Raw genomic sequence first — 27,559 nt, forward strand, 5'->3', positions numbered from 1 at the left:
CATCTAGTGCTGAGGTCAAAAATGATGGAACTTAACCTTCATTCCATGGTGTGTTGCTTAATTAAATAAGACTAAGGATAACTGCACTTTAACCTTTACATTTATTTCGTCTCTTTAGATCATTGTTAGATGATATAGGACAAGTCAGTTACTGTACATTGGCAGATTACAGTAAGAGAATGAAGTTACAATACTTAAAATTGTTTACAATAGATTACAGTAGATTACAATAGTTAAGCTTTCGTATAGTGTGAGGTGGAATCCATATTAGGTCCCCTTGGCACATCGGCTTCCCAATGTCCTATTGTACCTGTACTGGTGATAATGCTTATGGAGAATTTGATGGAATGAGGATTGGCAGGGGACACCGAAGTACTCAGAAAAACCTGACACATACAGAACCATGTAGAGATTTGAGATTCTTGTGGAAGTAAAAATTAAAATTGTGGCTTTCTTGGCTATGATGCCATGTAATTTCTTGCATGTTTACCAACATTTCAGAGAAACCCGCTACCCCCATAGTCAGGTTAGGATAGGGCAGCAGGTTCCTTTGATATATTAGTACCTGCTTACAAAACTACATTGTGCCATAACTCAGAGGATGACTACCATGGTCCTGTAGTGTGGTTGGTGCTTATGTTGTTTCTCTTCAATTGTAGGAAGGTTAAAAAAGGTTAAGGTTGTCCCTGTGCTTAATTAATTAATTCTGCTCCATGCCATGAAGACATGTTGGGGAGTGGAGGTATAGCTTGACCATTCTTGACTTTTGCAGTGGATGGACGTGAGTGGTGAGTTTCTCGCCCTGGCCACTTTACCTCTGGGGAAGTCACCCCCTGTACTCATTTGACAGGTTGCTGGGTGGCCCCAGACCCAGTCTGAACATTGTGGAGAAGAAAGAAATCTTGCCCCTTCTGGGGTTCAAACCCCAGCTATCCAGCCCACTTCCCTTTGCTATACCAACAGAGCTACCCTGACTTCTGTTTAACTGTAGGAACCACCATAAAACACGATCCACATTTTAGGGACTGTGAAATTGAATTCTCATTTAATCTGATCTAGTGGTCATGTTACATGATGCTAACTTGAATCAAATTAGTATGAAATGATTGAATAATTATGGAAGGAATATTAGGAATAATTATGGAAGGAATATTAATAGGCTTTGTAGTTTAGATTATTTATCTTATTTATGTCTCTGTACCAATTGTAGTAGTTATTTAATTTGTTTTTATTTTAACATCTTTTTTTGTTTAATAGACATTTATTTCTGCTGATCTTCTGTTCAAGTGGTCACTATTAACTGGCAGCAATGTAAACATGTCATGCAACAATGTAAGTAAAGTTGTTTCTGACAATTACAACACCAATGGAAAATTTTCTTACAGTGTCTGGAAATTTCATATTATTAATTTTGACAGCGTCTTGTGAAAATTGATCTGTTTTAACTAAGGGAGAAGGGGCAAAAATTTCTCATCATCCTCAGGGACATCTAACTTTTTGCCAGCTCTTCCACTATATAGTCTATATGTGCAACATAATTAGATGAGAACAGACTAGATTGAAAGAGATGTACTTACTCAGGTGGAACCTAATGACTGCTGGGTTGTATCTTTGTTTGATGGTTCACATTTCATCTTCTTTGACATTTTTTATTTACTGATACTCTTTTCTTGTGTGTAAGCCTGTATCCACTTCTTCTCTTCTGTGTTACATACTTCAAAACTACAGCCTTGCTACATATGTTTGACTCTGCCATTTGTTTCTTCCCTCTTGAAGACTTTCAGTGGCCAACTCCCAGTTTGCTGGATTCTGTTCTGTAACCTTTGTGGAGGTGATAATGTAAAGGTAAAGTTATCCTTGTAACAAACCATGGAGGTCCATATGGCTGTGACACATTGAGGCTCCCACAATTTTTCTAGACAGTCAGTACACAGATGGTGGTGAGGTTGTCAGCGTTTACATGCTGGCCGCCCTTTACCACCAGGAAGGTTCCTGGTACCCATTTCTGTTAGAGGCTGTGTCAGCAGCCCCATGGCCATAGTGTGCCTGGAAGGATTAAGTCAGTTGAAAAAGCCATTGACCATATCTGGAATCGAACCTGTGACCTTCCAGCTTGTAGCATAGTGCCTTGACCAAATATGCTGTCATAGGAATGTAATCTTGTTGGAGTCTTTCAAAGTCATGACCAAAATTTTGAAGTTAGCTACTGTGAAAGTTGTGCCTATTAAAGATCATGACAAGACCGAATATTTGAAAACCCTGATATATCCATAAGACTATCCTTAACCTGATGAAATTTAAAAATAATGTTAATAAAGTTTTCCAAGATGTAAACAGATGGTTTACTACTAACCTGTTGTCATTAAATGTTGATAAGACTCAATTTATGCAATTTGTAACTAAGATTAGTTCTTTACTTGATTTAAATATAATGCATGGGGACAAGAAAATAGTTAATATTTCTAATACAAAATTTCTTGGATTAACATTGGACAATACTTTCTCTCGGAAGATTCACATAGATATAGTTATACCCAAATTATGTTCAGCTTGTTATGCAGTTAGAACAATTAAGTCTTTCTTGTCCCAAGAGTCACCGAAGATGGTATATTATTCCTATTTTCACTCTATTATGACTTATGGACTAATATTTTGGGGAGATTCTCATTATAGCAACATAATTTTTAGACTACAAAAAAGAGCTATTCAAATTATTATGGGGATTAGGGATAGAGACCCATGCAGAAAATACTAGGTGGTTCAAATATGACTGGGACTGATTTTTTGTAAACAGGCCGCACTGTGCAGCAGCTGTGTGACCTTGAGAGATTGTAGCCACAACCTCCACCCTCTCTCCTGTTAGGGTTAGAACCTGTTCAGTGCTGTCTGGTAGTTGCTAGAGGGATGAGCATACAGAAGGTACCGCGGAGCATGGAACAAGGCATTGTGATCAAATTCCTCGTTGGAGAAAACGTCCAGTCCGCTGAAATTCACCAGACTCCAACAACAGTATGGGGAAGAGTGTCTCTAACAGACCCGTGTGTTTGAGTGGTGTAAGTGCTTCAGAGAGGGCAGAGAGCACGTGGAGAATGAACCGCACGATCGTCAGCCGCGAACATCCGTCGCCAAGCCAAACGTTGATCGTGCAGACACACTTATTCGTGAGAATAGGCGCATCACAATGAAAGAACTTGGAGCAATGCTGTCCATCAGTGTTGGTAGTGTAGAAGACATCGTGAAATTTCACCTGCAATGTCGCAAGGTGAATGCACGGTTGGTACCACACACTTTGACGGACGTGAACAAAATGGTGTGCATGCAAGTTGCCAGTCGTCTCCTACAGCAGTTTGAAGATGAAGGTGATGCATTTTTGAAGTCTGTAGTGACTACTGATGAAATGTGGGTGTACTACTTCATTCCCGAGTCCCTGCAATCATCAGCGAGTGGCGGCGTACCAGTTCTCCCAAACCAAAGAGAGCGCGGAGGAGCCGTTCGGCAGGAAAAGTGATGCCAACGTTCTTCTGGGACTGGCAGGGGGTTATCCATGTAGACTTTCTGACAGATGCCAGAACAGTCAATGCAGCTTATTACTCAGACCTCCTGGCAACAGACATGAAGGAAAAGATCCAATCCAAGTGGAAGAGAGGTGGAAGGCGGGAAGCCTTCCTTCAAGACAATGCACGCTCCCATACATCCAAAACAACAATGGAAACCCTCCGGAAATTGAAATGGAACCTTCTGACACATCCGCTGTACAGTCCCGATTTGGCACCAAGTGATTTCTACCTGTTCGGAAGGCTAAAATCAGACTTGCAAGACATGCTGTTTGTGGACAATGACGCTGTCATCCAGACTGTTCGGGAGTGGTTACACCGCCAATCACAAGTCTTTTTTTGGGGGGGGCATCAGGATGCTTCCAGAAAGTTGGAAAAAATGTGTTGACTCCGGAGGGGAGTACGTTGAAGACTGACATGTGCAAGTAAGTGTTTGGCAATTATGTTTTTTTTTTTAAATCGATCTCGGTCATATGTGAACCACCTGGTACTACCACTAAAATCTCAGTGCATGTATATTCAGTTTCACAGTTTGTGATTAATAACAGACTCCATTTTAAAGTAAATTCTGAGGTACACAATATTAATAATAGGACCAAATCTGAATAGCATCATCCATTGTCTCATCTGTCAGTCTTTCAGAAGGGAACTTATTATGCTGGGATTAAGGTGTTTATCAGCTTACCTGTTCCAATAAAAGATCTATCCATAATGCAAAACAATTTAAATTGGCCATGAAAATTTTCACGTATTCCCATCATTTTATACGTTGGATGAATATTTTAAGTACAAGATGAACTAAACTATTTGTAATGCGCTCTATATAGGGCCATGCCATAGCTCAAGTGGTTAGTCGCTGGCTTCCCACCACAGCGGCCAGGGTCTGGTCAAGCGGGATTTGTGGTGGACAAAGTGGCGCTGAGGCGGGTTTTCTCCAAGTACTTCGGTTTTGCCTGCCATTCTTCATTATCATAATCACCCGGGGTATGCTACAATAGGCCAGTCAGTGGCCAACGTGCCGAGTGGACCCAGTTTGACTCCCCCCCCCCACTAAGCAATTTGTAATTAATGCTGTTTATATGGTATATTGTATAAAATACTTTAAATTGATACTTGTATATATATTTTTAAGAAATGAGCTTTATTTTTTTTAATGCTAGTGGGGTGGGACTAAGTTTCTTGTACTGTGGACACATCTGGCCTATTGCACCAGCCCCAGATGATAGATGAGGGTGATTGTGGAGCAATTGGTGGAATGAAGATTGACAAAGGAAACTGAAGTACTGTGAGAAAACCTGCCCCAGCGCCACTTTGTCCACCACAAATTGCACTTGACCAGACCCCGGATCAAACCCAGGCCGCCGCGGTGGGAAGCCAGCAACTAACTGTGTGAGCTATGGCACGGCCCAAGAAATGAGCTTAATAAGGTATTAATGTCTACTTGATGAACTGTACATGTTGGTTAAATTATTGAATTATATAATTATGCTTTCTTTTATGAATGAGGCTGTACACAATAAATCTCAAGATTCTGAATGTGAATTATTTACTGGTGACTGTGCTGTATGATTAATCTCATAATTTATAGCTTGAATAATGCTGATTTACATCATGTATCCTGAAACTGAAGCTCCATTAAAGAGTTCATTACTTGTCTGAAGTAAATTCCTTAACACCGCTCTTCATAATTTGCTGAAATGAAATTAAGTCCAGTGTTTTCTGAACATAGCCACAGTTCTGGGCCATGTCATGGCTCAGGAAGTTACTCATTGTCTTTTCACCACAGTGGCCCAGGCTTGGTCCTGGGCTACTTCATCTAGACAAAATGACAGGTTTTCTTAAGGTACTTCTGTTCCCCTGGCTGATTGTTATTGTGCCAACTGCTCTATTTCTCTCATCTATCTTCCAGTGGGCCACTTATGGCCTAAGTACCAAGGGTCTTAGTCTCACCCCCATAAGTGTAAAAATACACAATTCTGTGACTAAATGTTTTGGTATATTACTGGTATTGGTATGGGTAACAGAATGTGAATAACCATTCTGGCAAGGGCTGCTGACCGAGTTGATTCAACCAAGTAATTCATCCTAAGTATATTTTGAAATAATATAGGCAGCTTAGTTTGGCTCTGGGAGGTTTCCCATAAGTGACTTCATAAACCTTTTTCTTTATTCAATAACTTGTACAGTTTTCCAATTCATATTCATATCTTTATTTGTTCCAGAAATCCATATTTGGCAATACAGCTTCCAAATATAGACGTTAGACTTTTTCATGAAGAAATGTGGAACTGATCACTGATGCACAACTTTCAGATTATAATATGAAGGAACATAAATTAAAATGTGTATTTATTAATTAGTTACTATAGGATTCTGATGATGGTGCATAACACACAGAGATATTGGGTTTTCGGACTTTATCCATCGTCCTGGTTTTTAAGATAATTTAGAAAAAACACGACGTTTCGGAAACTGGATCTGTTTCCGTCCTCAGGTGAGGCAAAACAGCTTTTCTGTTGGGTCCCTTAGAAAGAGCTAGCCTCAGTCACTGGACCTATCTTAGTGTACATGAAGATACCCATACACCCTTAACCGCACTACTAGACATATATGAGCGGCTGGTCATGTATGCTCCGCTATATCTCTTATGAAAGAGCCCATGGTGCACAGTTGATAGGCTGGATTCAGTGTGAAATTGTTTGCATTATTGTATTTCATGAAATAAATTAGGAAAGGAAAGTTATCAGGTCTTTACAAAGTGATATGACAAATAGAGCTTCAGTATGTTCATGGTTTGCACATAACCTAGAGTCAGATTTTATAAATAATTAACATTAACACAATATTATGAGTTTATGATAACTGACTGAGCATAATGATTGTCCATTATTAGCTGCTGCAATTGGAAACAAGGCAGGAGCAGGAGCCTGGTTTAAGGCAAAGATGTTAGGACGATTGTCCTCGCAAGAGATGGGAGGTGAAGGGAAAGAAAACAATGCTCGTAGGAGGGATCTAGATGAGGAATCAGCAGCTGTTGTCAGTCAGAGCCGTAAGTATCACTATCCGATATGTATGTCAGTCATACCCACAATTGTGACACCTAACATGTCTGTAAATGAGTAATCCAGTTTTTATTGCAAAAGATTTACAAGTGTATTCTTTTCAGTTGTATATGCTTTACTGGTGTTGATGTTAATTTATATTACAGATACAAATACATCCCAGCAGGCTTACAAATCAGTACCACTATTGCTAGACTGAACAAAGATATAAGTTATTTTTCCATGCCTTAGACCACTCGGCTACCGTGACCGGCATGGTGCTTACTTAGGGATGGAGAAAATTATCTCACTTTAGTGAGCCCTGCATCATATCTACCATGTTTTTCTGCAATGAACCATACTTAAGAAAGTTTTTCATGTTTTGTACCTGACAAATTTTACTTTCCACATTAAATGCAGAGAAAATATATTTTGGAAAGGAGTCAAGAGTCAGAGAGACAAATAGATACCACTCTCCCTATTGTGCATTCACTTCATGCACTTCGTAAGTTCAAATAAATATATTATGTCATGGAATTATCAGTAAAAATGTGAGAATTAAGTATATTTACATGACCAGAAACACATTTATCCAGGCAGGAGTTTCCGTTAATGCTTCGTTACACAGGTGATATACAGTATTCACTAGAGTAATGGTCCTGCTTACCAAATGGTGTGGACAGCAGGACAGGGAGTTAATACATGTTGCAGTCCAAACAATCCAAAATGGAAGGATTTTAAAAAAATAGTGTATTATTAGAAGTAACAATATGTTAGAGAATATAATACATACAAATGGAGTAAACAGTGTAAATAAGCAAAATAATCTTACGGACCTGGAATGTACCTAACCGAAGGGACCGCAGCCAAAAGGGTTTACCTGTTTAGGAGTACAGTTCATGGGTGAGATGCTGCATAGGTTGAATGCCCACTGAAAGAAATGAGTTAAACCAGAACTGAATAATAAGTTGGCAGCTGGTCTCTCTGTCTCAGAGCCGGCTGTGCCCAAGACATGATGTTAGTATGGAAGGGGTTAGGAGCAAAAGATATCTGCGCTAAGAGGTGCCTTTATAAGCAGATGGAAACAAGGCACTGTGCACAATCAGTGTGCATGACACATAATACAGTTTATCCCCCCCCCCCCCNTGTTGGTTCCTTTTATAGTGAAGGTAGGATTAGATGGCCAGAGTTTGAATCTCAGCATGGGCACGATTGTTCTTTGTTCTCCTGTCAATAACATCCAGATCAATTCCAGGGCCCACCCAGCCTCTTACCCACTGGGTGCTGGGCCTTGTGCCCCGTGGGTAAAGTGGCAGGAGGTGTAAAGCTGACCCCTCACTTCCGACAAGTGCCAAGGTTAACAATGGTGGGGTATACTTCCACTCCTCCTAATGTCTTCCTGGAATAGTGCGTAATTAATTAAGCACAATGACTACTCTACCTTCTTTATGTACGTTACAGATTTCCATGGTTACACAGTTCGATGCAGATGGGGACTTGAATTGGAAGCTCGTGTGAGGAAGGTCCTGGAAACTTGTCACAATCCTGACACACCAGGAGAGCCCTTCAGGTGGGTTTTCCGGTTCTGTCAAGCTGTGTTAATACCACTGACGCTTGAGTGTACACACAATTTTCCTTTATTACATATGCATAATTTCATAGCATGAAATGAAATGACTGGTAAACGGAACAGAAATATGTAGAAGGTATGTTTACTTGTCTAATGCACGAGTCTTTCAGAATATTTTCCTCATGTTTGATATTTACAGTCTTACATTCTTTGTAGATGTTTGAATATGAATGTCATGTATCTCGAATATTCACATCTCTGAAGTGTGTAAAGTAGCAATGGTGCTATAATTACATACACAAATGCTGAAAGGTGAATTGGTTGATGTTTTATTAATGGCTTAATTATGATGATCTTATTAAGAGTACCATCCAGTGTAATATGCATGAGGTGATTTATTTTACTGTCTTTGCTTGTTTTAGCCCATATGGTTCATATTTAGAAGGCATGTGTGTGTAATGGTCAAGATGTCTAATATCAAAATTACTTAATTATTTTGATTATATATCACTCATTTGTAGAGTATTTGCATAAATATTATGTTTAGGCTGTATGTTCCAAAAGACAATATTTCATCCAGGGATTCTTATAATCTTGAGTACAACTGATGCGGGAAACATTGTGCAATGTACAGTGGTGGATCATAAAATTCTGGGATTAGTTTTATTGCACATAACGCATGCTCTACAGATATTAAATGACCGTTCTGTTTTCAACTTCATTCCAGGTAGACAGAAATGATTGTTTTGTGTGATTTGTGTGCAAACCTTGTTTTATGAAGACATATCTGTAGCAGCTATCACATTGTGAACTTGCTGACATTATGCAACAACATTCATAAAATTCTGTATGAACCTTGGAAAATGGCTACAGAAACCTATTAAAAGCTTAAACCTGCGCTTGGAGAAGAGCCTCATCTACACTAGAATATTTGAAAGAGTTTATTCAATTTAAAAAGGACAAAATGTCTATCATATTTGATTATCAGCTTCCTGTCCTTAACCATTTAACTGTGAGGAACAGGTGCTCACTTGTGATGATTCATAATAACAGGCAGTCAGTGAAACAGGTGTTTTGTGTGGATGTTCTGGAATATGTAAGAAATGGGACTGGATGGAACTAGCCTTAAGAATAGAAGTCATGTTTGTAAATATTTCATCACAACATTGCAAGGCTTGTTCATTATTCTCACCCATCTTCCCAGGATTAAGCAAGTAATTCCTTCTCCTCTGACCCCTCTCTGTAAGCTGAAAAGTGCCCAAAAGGGAAGAAATTGTTGAAAACTGCAGAGATAATCCAGAGTTTGACATAAGTGTGAGACATTTTTGAAAGCAGAGTATCAGACACTCTTTAACAAGTGATAAGACCACTGAAACCATTTTGTTAAACTAGAAGGTGATTACATTGAAGGGGATTTTTGATTAACAGGTGTGACTTTAATTTTACAGAGAAAAATTCCAGGAATCTTTTACTCTCCCTTACTCAACACCGGAAAAATCACCAGGCCCAGACACTGGAAGGATTGACAGATTGAGAGCTCTTTCTTGATTCGGTGGGTGGTGGTGCATGGCCGTTCTTAGTTGGTGGAGCGATTTGTCTGGTTAATTCTGATATCGAACGAGACTCTAGCCTGCTAAATAGTCCCATCCGGTATCCTCTGCGCTACCGGCAGCTCTTAATCTTCTTAGAGGGACAGGTGGCTTCTAGCCACACGAAATTGTACAGTAACAGGTCTGTGATGCCCTTAAGATGTTCTGGGCCGCACGCGCGCTACACTGAAGGAATCAGCATGTCCTCCCTGGCCTAAAGGTCCGGGTAACCAGCTGAACCTCCTTCATGCTAGAGATTTGGGCTTGCAATTGTTCTCCATGAACGAGGAATTCCCAGTAAGCGCGAGTCATAAGCTCGCATTGATTACGTCCCTGCTCTTTGTACACACTACCCGTCACTACTACCGATTGAATGATTTAGTGAAGTCTTCAGACCGGTGGGCGTGGGGGTCCACCCCTTCAATTCCACCGGGAAGATGCGTTAACTTGATCATTTAGAGGAAGTAAAAGTTGTAACAAGGTTTCCGTAGGTGAACCTGCGGAAGGATCATTACACCCTTGTTGGTGTCTCCACCTTATCGTGGTGAGGAGGTTTGAGTATGCCAAGGACCCTGAGAGCTATACCAGCGGTATGGTAGCTACTGGCAGGGCCTCCCTTGCTGGACAGGTCAAAGGGTAGGCATCAGACGAAGAGAGACACCAAAAACCAAAAATTGATGCCGGAAGCAGCATCATCAGCAGCGACTTGAAGCACAGAGCAAATGATGCTTGAGATGGTTCAAGTTCGTATAGCAACAGGCATGACCAGAGTGGTTTGAACGGCTGTTATACTGCGATGTGGAAAGCAAATGGAAAAACTACCAAATTATCACTTTTCCTGGATAGTTTCTTTCCAAAAACAGAGATTCCATGTATGCGAAGATAGAGGGGCGGATAGAAGTGACCAGAAGACGAAGAAGATGTAAGATGATGCTGGATGACCTTGGGGACAGAAGAGGCTATTTTTATTTGAAGGAGAAAGCTCTAGATCACATTAAGTGGAGGAACTGTTTTGGAAGAGACTGTGGACCCGTTGTCTGACAGATTAAAAAAGTATCGAACCTTTGGTTGGCAGAAATACATTTATTGATTTGGAGGTACAAAACCCTTGGTAATGCACACACTTCTGGAACGCATCTTTTGGAATGGTGATCAGCTGGGCCATTGCATTCCGCATGATGTCTTCTCTTGACTCGAATCGGGTTCCTTTCAGTTACATTTTCAGCTTGGGAAATAGCCAAAAGTCACACGGAGCCATGTTGGGGGAGTAGGGAGCCTGACGAACCACAGGGATGTTGTGTTTGGTGACGAAAGACTGAATCAGATGCACAGAATGGGCAGGTGCATTATCATGATGGAGCTGCCAAGTTTTTGCTGCCCACAGATCCGGTCGTTTGCACCGCACTGCATCACGAAGGCGAAGAAGGACCTAATGGTAGTATTCCTTTGTGATGGTTTGGCCTTGTGGTGCGTACTCACAGTGCACAACCCCAGGGGAGTAGAAGAAAACGGCCAACATGACCTTGACATTGCTGTGGACCTGCCGTGCTTTTTTTGGCCTTGGGGATGTCGGATGTTTCCACTGTGACGACTGCATCTTGGTTTCCGGGTTGTACCCATAAACCCACGACTCATCGCCTGTGATCACAGTGTTCAGAAAGTTGGAGTTACTGTTTGCATTGTCCAGCATGTCCTGTGCGATTTCCAGACGGCGTTGCTTCTGCTCCATTGTTAACAGTTTCGGTACGAATTTTACAGACACTCTCCTCATGCCCAAATCCTCGGTTAAAATTGAATGTACCGATCCAGTGCTTACCACTATCTCATTTGCAAGTTCTCGGACTGTGATACGACGGTCCTCCATGACCAAAGTCCACACCTGCTCAGTGACATTCTCATTTCGGCTTGTTGAGGGTCTGCCTGAACGCGGTTCGCTGTCCACTGATGTGTGGCCATCTTTGAAGCGGTTGTACCACTCCTTTATCCATGAGTTGCTCATGGCATCATCCCCGAAAGCCTGTTGAATCTTGTGAATGGTTTCCACTTGGGTAATGCCAAGGTTTTGGCAAAATTTGTTGCAATATTGCTGCTCATGTTGTTCCGTTATTTTACACCTTACTGGAATCCGACAAGTGCTCACTACACGTCCTCACTCATAGGCTGACGGCCAGCGACTGACGCTGACTGATAAATTTTAAATACTAACACACAGTCACAGGAGCAAGACACAACACAAAGCACAATAGACACACGAAAACTGGAAGAATACTCCGATAGAAGAAGATAGGTGTGACTCGCGTATTGAGATATGACATAAGGATGACAAATCCTGAACAGTTTTAATATTTAAAATTTATCATTATATATAACGAATATATATTTTAGTATAAAGACAACAGGGCATGCAATGAAGTAGTTTGACATACATAGAAAAGCACCTGAAGATGGCACTTTAGTGCCGAAACATGTAGTGCAAGAGAGAAGAGTGAGGTGAATAAATATATGCACTGTGAGACGGTCAGAATAAATCATGGACATAAATCAGTGCAACAGGACTCTAAAATATAACATTATTAATAGTGTTTTCATATATATTTTATATTTTCTGTCCAAAAGTAATGTACTATAAATGCATTCTATTAATTAGATCTTCTAAGCTAATTGTAGTTCAAATTTTACTGTATGAAGTTTAAATGTCCATTATAACAAAGGGACAAAAGCGTTGCTGAAACAGGATTGTTTCAATTATAAAAAACAAGTCCGTCCAGTGTGACTATTTCAGTTTTCTCACTTGATGATTCACTAGCCTTACATGTTTCGATCGATTTGGATCATCTTCAGAGGCACCAAACACTTTTTTGAAACCACAATCACAACAGTTGTCAATCAAATACACATGTAATGTCCAAGTACACAATGTTCCATCTATCAGTCACAGCAAACTTTCTGGTTATAGAAATATTTAAAGTTGTTTTAAAGTTTTAAAAACTTTGTTAAAAATTGAAATTCATAAACCATAGGGTTCGTGTCAATAACCTCTGTCGTCTCTCTTCAAGGTGGTCGATGTTGTGCCGCTTATGTAACTTGAGTAGGAAGATTCTTAATATTGTCCGTTATGAATTGTTGGCCCGCTGTGCTGTGTATACTGTTTGTTTCCTTGTTTGTTTGTCAAGTGGTTAGCACTCAATTAAATCTTAGTTCAGAAACCAATTTTATTGAGTAAGAGCAGGGCATGCGGTAGCGTAGTTGGTTGAGACACAATGTCATAAGCCAGAAGGTCGTGGTTTTGATTCCCGATGAGTTCACTGAATATTTCAATTGCCCTAATCCTTCCAGCCGCACTATGGCCCTGGGGTCGTCTCAGCCATTAAACAGGAATGAATACCAGGAATCTTCCTGCGAGGTAAAGGGTGACCGGCTCATAAGGCTGACTACCTCACTGCATCTGTGAGCTGATTGTGTGCCGTCACAAGGTGAAAGGTGTGTCGCGAACTTTTACCTATTGTAATAAATTAATTGTCAAAATTTATTCATTTTATTTTATCCCAGTTACCATGTTTCATATGCTTGTATTTTAATCTCAGCCACTGTACTGATTAAATAAGATGATGCTTGTCTATTCTTTATTATATGCTGTGATTTTTTATGTATAGTAATGTTGTATTCTAAGAAATTAAACGTAAATTATCTACTCACAGTTATTGTTATATCATCGTAGTTCGCATTATTGATTTATTTGTATTTTTCTCGCATTTACGCGGCTTCTTTGATATACTTGCCGCATGTTCTGTGTACGTGCTTTTCCCTAAAACTGCAGGGATTAGCAAGGTTTTCCTTGAATTTTATTGACATGTCCAGTGACATTGAAGCCACTATGAAAGAGAAAATCAACAGCAGTCAGAAGTTCTCGCTTCAGATCGACGAGTCCACCGATAATAGTGGCCATGCACAACTTCTTGCTTACATTTGATGGAGATGTAATTGCAACAGATTTCTTTTTTTTTGCAAAGAACTTCCCGAGCGAGCCACCGGTGAAGAAGTATTTCGTGTCACTAATGAATATGTGTTACATAATGAATTAAAATGGAAGGATTGCGTTAGTGTTTGTACAGACGGAGCCGCTTCTATGACAGGCCGTGTTAAATGATTTGTAGCTAAAGTACGCAAAGTAAATCCTAACTACGATGCGATCATTGTCTCATTCACCGTGAAGCCATTGTTGCTAAGTCATTGCCATCTTCTCTGAAAATTGTGCTTGACAAAGTAGTAAAACTCGCGAACCTCATCAAATTGCGGCCCCTAAATTCGCGGCTTTTTTTCCATTTTGTGTCAGGAAATGGAATCAGAACACACTACACTCCTACTACATACAGAAGTCGCGAATATTTGAACTTAATGAGGAGGTACGTGCATTTTTGACTGTTGTGGGGCATGAGTACATGGATTTATTTGCAGATGATGAATGGGTATGTAAGTTGGCATATCTTTCCGATATTTTCGTACACTTGAATGATCTGAACAGAAAGATGCAAGGTAGGAACGAAAGTATTCTAACTAATATAGATAAGATGCAAGGATTTGTAAATAAGCTGAATTTGTGGATACAGAGAATTACAGATGGGTCGTTTGAGATGTCCCCGATTGTATGGCCACTTGCTGACGAGAGTAAAGTGGCGATGGACACAATTAAAGAACATTTAGAAATGCTGCAGCAGAAATTCAATAAGTATTTTGGAGAGAGTGTACAAGATTTTGACTGGGTTCATGATCCATTTGTTGCGAATTCAGAACATCTTCCGATTAATATACAAGAGGAACTCAAAGATTTAAAAGCAGACAGAACATTGAAACTAAAACTTCTCAAAGTGCCTTTGGATACGTTTTGGTTGGCAGTAAGGAGTGGATACCCGGCTATCTCTGATAATGTGTTATTGCCATTTTCAACTACGTATTTGTGTGAACTGGGCTTGACGTTGAGAGAAATTAAGACATCAAATACATCGATGAAGAAATGAGACTTGCGTTGTCAACGATTCCACAACTTATTAGTCTCCTGTGTACAGCTACGCAGGCGCAAGTGTCACATTGAAGGCATGAGTAGAATTACTGTATTTACTGTAATAGTAATGGAAGTATATTGTCTACACTCTACAGTGAATTCAAGTTCATTAATTGTTAAAAAACGCACGAGTCGATTTCTGTTTAATGATAATAAAATAACAATGTAATGATATTGTGACATGTTGATCCCTACCGCCCCAGCTCCACATAGCGGTAACTTACGCTCGCATAATAGGCAAGTAATCACCCCGCAATGCGCAACGCGCGGTGACGTCACGAGCGGAGCCGAAGATAGCCGAGCCCCGTAACCTGGCAACTACGCAATGCTAATCAACAGCGGTGACTTCACGCTAGCAACAGCGTCCTATGCTATACGCCACGTCACACTAGCAACAGCGCAAGGCTATATAAGCAGACTCCACAGCAGTGTGATCATCAGTTGAAACATAGCCTGTGAGTGAGCGATAACTAAGAAGTCAGCGAGCGGAAGACGTATTGTGTGCTTTCAAGACATAGTGAGTGCTGTAGTACAGTTATACTCGGAGTGTGTATTTCAGGGAGACTTGTATAGCTCCCGCATTATTAGTACGTGAAGACAGTGTTAAGAGATTTTGTTGTAGGGTTTGTAAAGTGTGGAAACCCGTAATATTGTGATCATTAATTATAGCCGTTATTTGTAGATTGTTCAATAAACCAGTTAACGATCTCTACGGCGTCTTCGGTAACGTAAACACGTTACAATATTATAGTAATAAGTTGATCACGTTTCATATTTAACACTTTGGGGACCGGCAATTTAAATATTTAAATCACCCTGCGGACCGGCATTTTTATACCTACTACCATAACTTGTGCACTGTTCACTTTAAAAATGAATATAAAATCTCCTAATTCATTTTATGAACTAAATTTTTTTGAGAACACTTACCAGTGCTTTTAGAAGTGCTTGAGGGTGTGATATTTCTCGAAACATTCCCCTCTGTGAAGTGGCATTACACAAAACTTGCAAATGTAGGCAGTCCTACTAATTTTGTTGTGAATTGTGCAAACATGACATTGCCTAGAAGGCTGCTTCCCCTTGAAATGTTCACTCTTCACAATTTTCGCGAGGGTATGTTTCCGCATATCACCCGAGAGTTGCCCAGGCGGTTCAAAATGAGGCCTGCGTGGGATGGGAGTAGACGGCCCCGGTCGTACTAAGACTGTGTCTGCTGCTACCGTGTGGTCTGTAGCCCAGGCTTTTGCCACATTCAGCAGAAATGCCTTGTATTTCAATTTGAATGAGGGTTTAGATTTTTGAAAACCAAAAATTAATTGAAAATGGCACAATTTATAAGCAACAAGGCAACTTTCTTTGTCCACTTTACTGTTTTCCAAGGAAGAGAATAATAGGTCAAGTACTGATCGGCTCTATCACCTCCCTTTATGAACATATTATGCTCAGAAATACAAACAGGCTTCTTTAACTGTCCATGTCTCCTTTGAACATCAACCATGCTCGAATTGTGAACTGTGGAAATCATATTCACAACACGAGTATCCCTCCAGGACTGAAGAAGAATATCCCCCTTCCTCCTGAATGTGGTTTCACCACGTTTCAGGGATTTACATTCCTCTTTCAGATCTGGAGGAAGGCCTCTGTTCACCCTAATCGTTCCACAACCATGTACTTTTCTCAGAAATAGGTGTTCTGTAGTTGCCACACTGTTATAATAATTGTCTTGATAGACATGGTAATTTTGATCAAGATTGGGTTCCAAAATGGAAAGAATAGTTTCTTGTAATTTCTTTCCTTCACCAGAATAAATTTCTAAATTTCCAATATAGCCTGAAGTGCTTTCAGTAACTACACGAACAAGTAGGCCATACTTTGTAAGTTTCCCAGGATTATATGTTCGCATACGAAGCCTTCCCCTCCAAGGAATCACAGATTCGTCCAAAGACAGTTGTTGGTTTGGCTTATAAACTGTGTGAAATTTCTGAACGAAAACGTTCAATAAGGGCTGAATTTTGAAAAGCCTACTTGTTGATTGTGGTTGCAGTTCATTATCATTGAAATGCAAACACCACCAAATTTGCTCAGATATCTTATGGCTCATTAGTTTGCCGAAAATTGGAATTCCTAAAAATGGATCTGTTGACCAATACTCTTTCAGATTATCCCTCCTTGTATGGCCTATTAGAAAGGTAATTGCAAAAAATTTTCTCATTTCTGCTGAAGTGACATCCACCCACTTCAACTCCTTATAACTTCTGTCATAATGTTCACAGTGTTGGAGATAGTATCTGTTAGTTTCCTGACATAGCATGTCAAAGAAACTATCTCCAAAAAACAGTTCCGCTACTTCAGACACTTGCGTTGGGTCCGATGGAATTTGCTTCACCCCTGGATTTCCAGTAAACTGTCCCAAAGCTGGCATCTTGTCTACTTTTCCCCATGTGGCTGTCCCTGCAATGTTGCTACCCGCACATTCGTCGGAGCTACGGTCACTTTCATTTTCACTGTCTGTGGTCACAATTTTTTGTTTGCCCCTGCCACACTCACTATCAGATTGTGAGTCGCTATCACTAGCAGACTCACAAGGGACATCAGATAGCTCATCGGAGAAGAAGTCAGATATTTCTTGTTCTCCAAGAAATCGCTTGGGTGTCAACCGCTTTGGTCTTTGATCCATATTGAACTACTGACTGACAGCTTGTTGCGTAAAGCTTGAAGAAATAAAGGCATTTATTTTCCTTTGCAGGAGCATAGAGTTACAGCGAGGTCTAGTAACTGATTGGTCAGCAGACATTCCAGAGCCTTATAACGCAGATGCAAGCAGCTGCGTGCTAGCTGGGTGGAGCCAGAGAGATGTATAGTGTGTTGCAACTAATCGTGTTTTAAAAACCTGTTAACACGCGAATGGTCCGCCATGTTTAAAAGCGAAAAACCTTTTAAAGCATGCGCGGTCCACAAAGTGTTAAATTAATTGTCTGATATCATGCGTTTTTGAAGGGAATAATGTTTTGGTGTGCCGTCTTTTGTCATGGATACATCATGGTGTGCCGCGAGTAGAGAAAGGTTGCCGAACACTGATATAGACAAGTCACTGTATGGTTGACTCAGAGCTCTGTGGACGAAGTGTAAGAGGTTGTGAGATAACTAGGAGCAGAAAATGTAAAACAAGAAGTTGGGAAGAATTAGTCACCTACTTTCCTATGATAGGACGTGAATCACCTAGAAAATGATGTATCCAGCAATTCTTCTATAGCTGCATGTGTATTCAGTGCCACAGTTATGTTTTTACTGAGCCACTGCCTAGCAGCGATAGGGGGATACACATAGACACACAGACTGTTGAGATGGGCTCAGGTGCCAAGACATACATAAAAAGGTTCCTAAATAGTGGGTCTACCAATCATACGTTGATGGTGCGAGGGATAAACAGACAGACAGCATGTTGATTGCTTAAATGTAAAGTTATTCCTGTGCTTAACTAATTGAGCACTATGCCATGATGGAGCATGGGGTGTGGATGTATAAATTCACATTTTCTTGACCTTGGCACTAGCTGGAGGTGAGTTGTCAGCTTCACCCTCTTGCCGCTTTAACTCCAGGCAAAGAGCCCCCACTACTCTTTGGATAGGAGGCTAGTTGGACCCCAGAACCAGTCTTGACCATTTGAAGAGAGAAAAATCTTGGCCTACTGGGACTCAAGCTCCAACCCCTCGGTCGTCCAGTCCATGGCCAGTCGCTATATTGACTGTTATACCGGCTCTCAATTGCTTAAGTGTAATTTTTTGTTTTCAAAATAATGAATGTTGGCTGAAATCTGTTGTCTGATTTGTCACTGTTCCAGGGCTCCATAATTTAAACATTTCTGTAGTGTGAACCATAAGCAAATGTATTATGAATTCTGTCTTTTAATGTTACTCATAAAAGTCTCTTTTGGTTCACATTATGTATGAATAGATATAATTTGGGACAGTCACACAACAAATAGAAAGAAAAAAAATAGAGACTACTATGTCAACAATTGTTTTATTTGTTATTGGTGGTATTGCTACATATTTTGACCCTTTTCTTGGTTCATCCTCGGGCATACACGAATATTGTTTAGCTTCAGAATTGCGTCATTAATCTAGTATATGAATTCATGTACTGAATTCAGTTCAGCAGTCACTTTTGCAGCTGTAGTCTTCTTATTTTTCGTCACAATCCTACGCAATGTTAGTCTGTCTCGATCACTCAACACACATTTCCGTCCACGCTTGTGTTTATTGGATGTGGTTTTTTCAGTCCTCCTGTATGTGGTCATAATCTTGGATACTGTGCCTCGCAAAACACCAAAAACCTCGGCTACCTTGGTTACGGAAGCACCCACCATATGGGCCCCAACAATTTGCCCGTGTTCGAATTCTGTTAGCTCTGACGTGATGCGCAAAAAATTGCACAGAACACTGTCTTGACAACAAATGAAGCTTGCAACGTATTGCAGAGGTTGTACAGGTAGTGATGTTGGGCAGATATGACAGTATGACCTACAAACGTCGCTAAAATAAACAGTTCAGGCATGCGTTTATCGAGGTGTTTCCATATTTTTGTCCTTCCCCTGTACATCTTGTATAAGTGCTACAGCCAGGGGACAAAAATCTTTGCCTTCAAATGGCTTCTGTGCAAAATTATAGATGAACCTGACTTCATGCCATCTATTTATGGACTAATAATGCAGCATTCACAAGAAGTGGCATCAACAAACTCCACAACCTACACTGAATGGGCACTGGGAAATTCTCATCATACTCAAAGTTTTTCATTCCAGCAAACACTGAACATAAGTATTCTTGGGCTTCAGTTGTAGGAAACTGCCTGATTGGACCGTACGTGGTAGTGAATCATCATGGTGAAATCCAGTACACTAAATTCCTAGAAAGAACACTTCCTCTTTTATTAGAGGATATACCCCTTAATGTTCACATGGATATGTGGTTTCAGCACATGTGGCTTCCCCACTATACTGTGTATACTTCATGTGCATAATTGGTTGAACAATCATTTTTTGGAAATGTGGATCTGCCATGGGAATTCATTTATCCCGTGGTCCCCGCATTCTCCTGATCTGAATCAACTTTATATTTTGTTGTGGGGATGCATCAAAGATAGTGTGTATGCTAAAGAATTACAAGATCATGACAACCTAATCATTCACATCCCGGTAGCTGCAGCAGACATTCAGGACCAACCAAGATAATTGGATCCTGTTAAAGACTCCATTCGATATTACCATGAAGCATGCATGTGTCTTATGAAGAAATTCACATATCTGCATGTGAGTTCTCACTACTGATAATATATTTTTATTAACCATAATGTAAAATTCAAACCGAAAAGAGCTAATAATTTCAGAATCTTGTTGAAAGTAATAAATGAAGATCTTATACGTAAATAACTGAATGCATACATGAATGAGGAATTAGTTCATTTTTTAAAATTGATAAGGGCGATGACTCAAAACAACAATTTATTTACATTTTCTGCTCCTAATTATCTCCCTTACAACCTCTGAACTCTGGCTTCTGAACTGTGAATCACTTTGCTTACAAATAATAAGTTACCAAATAAATTTATATGGACAGAAGCAGACAGAACGTCTAAATATAATTGCATAAAGCAACATTCTGATAATGAAGTATGTGTTATAAAGTGAAAAGAGACAATGAACAAAAATGGAAACAGAGTTGTTAGTTGTTGTTAAAAGGAGATTATATATCTTTTACAGCATTACACGTTTCTAGTACATAAAGTCTTTTCTGTGTTGTATTACAGGTGCACATGTCAAATCAAGAGGCGCATAAGTACTTGCGTCATAACAAGCCAGGTGTTCGTCTCTCAGAAATTAGAGCCCCACCCAGGGCCTATGTGAGACCTCAAGGTTTTCAAGTGGTGCCAGGTCTCATAGGCAGAGGTGGAAAACAACCTGCACCTAGTCCTAACCAGACAGCATCATATCTCTTTGACTGGCGCGGGCGTGTTTTAACGCCCGGACAATGCCAGCCGTTCCCTGGCATTGTCGTGTTTTAACACTTTGACAATCTCTTCCCTTCTTTGCTCTCTTGGCACTCATCAACCAAAGACATATATATGATAGTTTTTGTCCATGTTTGTAAAGAACCCTTGTAAACTTTGTGGGGGTCTATATTACTCTCAGAACTCTCTGAGAAGGAAAAGGTCAGAAAATATTTCACATTCATTCAGTTTCACCATGGCTTCTTGCAGCAAGTCACTTCGTGTTCCTACAGACCAGCTGGAAAATGTTGTGAACGAAATTTTTTCTGATGATGATAGTGGCGATGAAATAATGATTCCTGTATTGGATAAAGTTGATAGTGACAATAATACAGTGATAGACAGTGATCCACGACAATAATACAGTGATAGACAGTGATCCACAAGACAGTAATCATGAACATTTACCTACCATGATTGCGGTGCCTGACACGCCCATCTCATGAACGTACGGAGACATTGTACCAAAAATAGTTCCTTTTGCTAGTAGTTTCGGGATCAAAATTGATATAACACATAAAATGCATCCCTTTTCATGGATTAAAACTTTTTCTGGATGATGACTTGGTAAGTCACATCACAACAGAAACCAATCGCTATGCTCACCAGCACTTCAACACACATGAGTTAGCTACTCACTCTCGAAAACACAATTACAAATATGTCACATCAGATGAAATCTGGACATACTTAGGAATTGTGTTCATGACAGGAATCGACAGACGCCCTGAAATTGAAGAATATTTGTCCACTAGGCCCCTATTTCACAATCCATGATATGGACAAAACATGTCTTTGCGGTTGAATAGTTTCATTCTATTCAAAAAGAAATATTAAATATTAAAAATATTACCCTGCTGGGTATCATATACCTAGCAGGCCCAGCAGTATAACACACGCAGTCACAGGAGCAAGACACAACACAAAGCACAATACACACACGAATGTAGGAAGAGTGCTCCGACAGAAGAGGATAGGTGTGACTCGCGTATTGAGATGCGACGTAGGGATAAAAAAATTCTGAACAGTTTTAATATTTAATATTTATCAATATATATGATGAACATATATTTTAGTTATTTTAGTATGAAGACGGCAAGGCATGCAGTGAAGTAGTTTAACGTAAATCGAAAAGCACCTGAAGATGGCACCTTTGTGCCAAAACATGTAGTGCAGTAGTGAAGAGTGAGGTGGATGAGTGTATGCACTGTAAGATGGCTGGAATAAATCATGGACATAAATCAGTGCAACAGGACGCTAAAATATAACACCATGACTATTTTAAGAACATTAGCATCACACGATATGAAATCTGCAGTTTTGTATGGTGCAAGAGTTTCTGCTGTTGTAGTTATTTCAATTGTCTAGTAAAAATAATATGGTAACCATTTCCATAACTAAAGTTTTATTGCACGCAGATCTGAATATCTGTTGAAAATTACTAAAGTATCAATGTTGTAAACTTTTGAGGTTATGTTTATGAGGAAATGTAAACAGCCCCTTACTACAGTGTTTCTCAGCTGGTAGTCTGATGACTCTGTCTAGGTATGCATGCGTGCATGAGAGAGAGAGAGATGAAAGAAATTAATACTTTATAACCAGTTATGTTTTAGTTTTTCTTTCTAGTGAATAAAAGTTTGTGTCAAACATTACTATATTTTTCCTCCTCATTTCATGGAGTTTAAAGGTGTGAGAGTCCTAATGGTGGAAAGAGGGCACAGATTTTTAGGGCCAGCCACTGCAAACAGAAAGCAAACAGCAGATATTCAGTTGTTACTTTTCAATACAGGCAGCTATGGCATTGCCTTAATTTTAGTACCAGCTAAAAGCGTTGTCTAATTTGTATGTGCTAGTGACAAGCAGGTTGAGACGGTCTGGAAAATGTGCTGATCTCTGAATCAGAAATGGGTGAGAACCACTGCCTAATTAAGCCCAGTCTTATCCTGTTTGTTATAACTGTTTCTCAAATTAGTAATAAAAAGTAACATAAACTTCGCCTTCATACACAAGTCTGTTCCTAAAAAATTCATAGTCTTTAATTCCACCCAGACAAGGATAATTGCCCATGTCATTTTGTGTTAATCTGTGCTGTAATCTAAGGAGTACTATGACAAATCCAAAAATATAATTATTTCAAAATTAATTCTACTACTTTACATTGCAGTTAAGTGGGTAGGATTCGTGTTTTGTATTTGGTAGGTCCTCGTCCAAGTACTGGTCCAGGTACTAGCTACTGTGACTTGAGTTTTCTATTATGTCCTCAGCCCCTTCAGACAAATTCCAGAATAATTCTTGAAATTACACCGTAACTGTTTCTTTCCACGTCCTTGCCAACGAATTTTTCACTAGGCATCACCATTTGATGGTACATAATCTGCCTGGTACATAAAAGAATTAGTACATTATCTTAGCTGAAAGTTGTTAGCAGTAAATTTATAGCGGTTATAAACAAAATTTATATAATTAAGAAATTTGTACATAAATTTCAACCATTATTTGTAGTTTATTTATTGGTGTTGTCAGTAACTCATGTTCTATAGCATTGATAGACTGGATGATAGTAAGTAAGTAATTGAAATGGATGTAGAAAGAAGTGTTTGTGACCTAATTTAAATTAGAATTCCTGCATTTTGCCTAGAGAGACTGTGAAAGCAAAGAAAAAGGATTCAGGATATCTAGTGCCCATCTAGGATTCAAACTGAGCACTTCCTAAATGCAAGTTGCAAGTTGAGGCAACATGCTTGATATTAGTATTGAAAATAAATGGAATTTTCTACTGTGGGTAAAATAACAAATGTGCCAGTGGATTTAATGCTTGGTGATTGAAGTGTGAACTACATGCCCTAAACATCTAGCATGCTTATGTTCTGTTTGGTTCTTCCTACTCTTCTTGCCTAATGCATGTAATGGTGTCGAAGCAGCCCATCTCCAGAGCTTGGAGATCGTATTGCATGGGATCTCCTTCTTCTACAACTGGAGAATAAGTTACACCCAAACAGGTACATTGCATTTACAACATATTTTTTGTTTGCAGGAATTTCTGAAGAAGTAAGATGTAAAAAAATTGCATTATGATTCCATTTTTTCTTCAGAATGCTTGTATTTGATATAGGGAGGATCTGGTATTGAGAGGTGACTTGCTAACATATGTACAAAGAGAAAGGCAAAGCTGAATATCACCAATGCAACTGCATCTTGAGTACACGACTTCTTAATTTGAAGTCTGTTTCTTACCTTTTGGTTGTCGGTTTTATTTAACTTTTTAGCCTAGTTTTCTTATTAAAAAACTAAGCTTATGAGATCACCATGCTGTCTTTGTGTGTATCCCCCTATCAACTTCTGAGTGCCTGAACCAGTCTTTATTAAACTTGGATGTATATCATGGCACCTTTTCCCATCGCAGGAGTGTACTTCATAAATCCCATCAGTCTGTGTGTCTGTATGTGTATTCCCGTATCATTGCTGGGTAACAGTTCAGTAAAAACGTTACCACAGCAGGGAAAACATGCTCAACAATAGAAGAATTGTTGAACACATCATTTGCTCTGAAGTCCATGCCATATCAAAGGAAAGGCAACTAGTTATTTCCAGAATTTCATGTCATATCTACTGTATGAATATAAGGTGCTGTTCTGATATATATATATATTTTATACCACTAGAAAAAGAGACCCCAAGTTCTTCACCAGACTATGTGGTTATGGTATTAGTATTATGAAAGGTTGATTACAAGTTGCTTTGGACTATAAAATGTAACATCGACATGCATATGAGTCTCTGCCCTGCATAAGAAAATACTAATTAATTCCCTTAGTGAGGGGTGGAGTCCAACTGGGTCCACTTGGCAGGACGGCCACTGATTGGCCTATTGTAGCCTGCCCTGGGTGATTATGATGATGGAGAATTTGGTGGAATGAAGATTGGCAGGGGAAACTGAAGTGCTCAGAGAAAGCCCGCCCCAGCACCACTTTGTCCACCACAAATTCCACTTGGCCAGACCCAGGATCGAACCCGAGCCACCACGGTGGGAAGCCAGTGACTAACCGCTTGAGCTATGGCGCCGCCTAGAAAATACTAACAACTAATGCAATCAAATTATGATGATTATGAATATACTATTTTTACACTGGTAGAGGCATATCTTCTAATTTTTCAGTTAATTGTGACAGGTATTGTTTTGCAGGAATCAAATGGAGACTCTTGATATGGATGCCCAGCGTCGTGAACTTCTATTCTTGCAGGCCCATGACAGTGTCCTGAGGGAACAAAGCTTGCTAAGTGCTTGGCATCAAGCTGCATTTCCGTCAAACAGCCAACAGTTGATAATAAAAATAATAATAACAACAATAATAAGAAGAACCTGTCACCGAGGTATGGTAAAATTGCTGGCAAGCAGGATCTTGCATGAGATAGATATTTCAAAGGAAACAGGAACAGGTACTATAGACCATTGTCATCAGATTCCTTAGTTCTGCATTTACAAAGGTTGGATAAAAAGTAGCAGCAACACCTTTATAGTTTTGAAATGGCTATATTACCTGAGGTAAACACACTTACACTCCTTGAATATAATTGCCCGCCATGTGTACAGTCTTCTGCCAAATTTGTGGAAAGCGTCGTACACCATCAGCGCATCCACTTCTGTTGATGTCCATCCGTGACCGCCCTACAACATGAATAATCTCCTCTCTTGTGTTGTAACGTGTCGGTCGCAGTGGTTTTTTTCTTTTTGGCAAAACGCTAATAATCATACGGACTTATATTGGGTGAGTATGGCAGATGTTCTAGTATCTCCCATTGACAGCATCATCAGTATGAGCCCTTGCATTGTCATGAAGGATGATGGGGTTCATTGCCAACAGGTGTCATCGCTTTCTCCTGAGTGCTAGATGAAGATGATTATGCAGGAAATTGCAGTAGTAGGCAGCGTTTACTGTCTGTCACAGAGGTACAGTGTGGTGCAGTATCACTCCATCAATATCATATGCCACAATGAACATCGCCTTCACATTACTCTGTGTAGGGCGTACTTTCTTTGGATGAGGAGAACCAGGATACTTCCATTCATTTGATTGTCGCTTCAAGTGCGGTTCATATGAGTGAGCCAAAGTTTCATCCAGAGTGACGATCCTTCCAAGGAAGTCGTCACCTTCCCTCTGGTACCGGTCCAGCAAGTCCCGTGCAATTGCTTAACATTGCCATTGTTGCACTTCGGACATTGTATGGAGTACCAAACGTGCTGCAGTTTTGCAGTATCCAAGAATATCGTGCAGAATGTGGAGCACAGTTTTGTGACATATACCTACCTCAGCAGCTATCTCCCGTGCAGCCCATCGATGATCGACATCCAGCAAAGAAACAAGAAGCTGAATTGTGTGGTTGTCAACATGGGGTCGTCCTGAACAACGGCTGTCCTGAATGGCGTCCCTCCCTTCACAGAACAATTTCACCCATCGTGCCACTGTGCGATATGGCAAAGCAGCATCACCACATGCTTCTCACAGTCCCTGATAACAGTTTTGTGCACAACGACCTCGTGCAACTTCAATTTTCTCTCAGGCGCGTTGTTCTTGTTTCGTAAACATGTTGTTAGGGTGCTTTAACTGGGCTCCTGCAATTCAAGACAATGCACAATGCAACTCAATGACACACAACCAGAGCCATGCACTGCAGTACTTCAACTGAACTTCTGCTATCAGCTACAGATGGCGCTAGTGCCACCTGAAGCACATCTTTCATGTTACAGCAGTGTTGCCACTACTTTTTATCCAACCCTTGTATCTCATATGATTCTGAGAGACTTTTCAAACTGTCATACAAAACAGTTGGAAATAAGTGAGTTCTGATTTGTCTGTGTCATATGTTAAAAAGGATATACAAGAATGATAGAATAGGCAATTTTCATGAAAGTAGTCAGTAATTATAATTTAAATTTTTTCATTAAAATTGTAAGTTAATATGACAAAAGAAATTAACTTTCAACAGTGTATCTTCTTCTTCTTCATGGTGCATTATTTCAATTTTATTTTGCTGAAAATAACAATCTCACACTGAATTCACTAAATTGATATGCATGAAAATAAAGGGAGATGACTATTTGAGCAAAATTAAATTATATTTATATTATTGTATTATAATGACAGACCATATATTTTGTCACATTAGCCAGCTTACTGTAAGAAGGAATACACTTAGTCACAGGTGTTGAAATGTTCATTCATTAATGTCAACCTGAATATCTATTTTAGTATTCTCATAGATCAGAACCAAGATTCCCAGAAACTCACAGGCCAAAACATGCATTTACTTAGAGTGAGACCCCTTTCAGTAGATATTTTTTTTTATTTAGATTTTAGCAATGAGAATATTACATAATTCTATAAGCTAAAGTGCTGATTACTCATTAGATATACTAATGACTAGTGGCATGAAGAGGTTGATATCCAGCGAAATCACCTGTATAATCTATAATTAGTATCTATACATTAACTTAAGAGTAGTTCACTTGGCCACAGTTTTTTGAGTCTTTTGTTGCTTACTGGTTCCAGGAGTTGTTCCATGAGCTGATTGGGGTGGTTTTCTATGGAGTTATGATGTGTGGTGGCTTTCTTGCATATTGTTTCCTGTACGGTTGGTACCTGTAGATCTATATATAGTGTATGATTTGTTATGTACCAGGGAGCATTAACAATTTGACG

The 27,559-nt window shown here is 39.7% G+C and overlaps 1 protein-coding gene across 2 annotated transcripts in view; it reads left to right on the forward strand.

Annotated features, from left to right (window-relative positions):
- The window catches only part of LOC111865295, a 29,687-nt gene extending 2,184 nt beyond the window's left edge, over window positions 1-27,503 (forward strand). Inside the window, exons 5-9 of one of the 2 annotated variants that reach the window (XM_023853193.2) lie at window positions 1,258-1,332; window positions 6,448-6,603; window positions 8,057-8,165; window positions 25,045-25,232; window positions 27,410-27,503. In XM_023853193.2, the coding sequence (XP_023708961.1) occupies window positions 1,323-1,332; window positions 6,448-6,603; window positions 8,057-8,165; window positions 25,045-25,232; window positions 27,410-27,423 (477 nt within the window). In that variant the 5' untranslated portion in view covers window positions 1,258-1,322 and the 3' untranslated portion in view covers window positions 27,424-27,503. Of the gene's footprint in view, window positions 1-1,257; window positions 1,333-5,776; window positions 5,958-6,447; window positions 6,604-8,056; window positions 8,166-25,044; window positions 25,233-27,409 lie in introns of those variants that run through there. The other variant, XR_004513118.1, reaches the window with a different exon arrangement.
- Window positions 27,504-27,559: the final 56 nt, after the last annotated feature.

Source organism: Cryptotermes secundus, unplaced genomic scaffold, assembly GCF_002891405.2.
Source record: "Cryptotermes secundus unplaced genomic scaffold, Csec_1.0 scaffold3099, whole genome shotgun sequence".
In the NCBI taxonomy this organism is placed as follows: Eukaryota; Metazoa; Arthropoda; class Insecta; order Blattodea; family Kalotermitidae; genus Cryptotermes; species Cryptotermes secundus.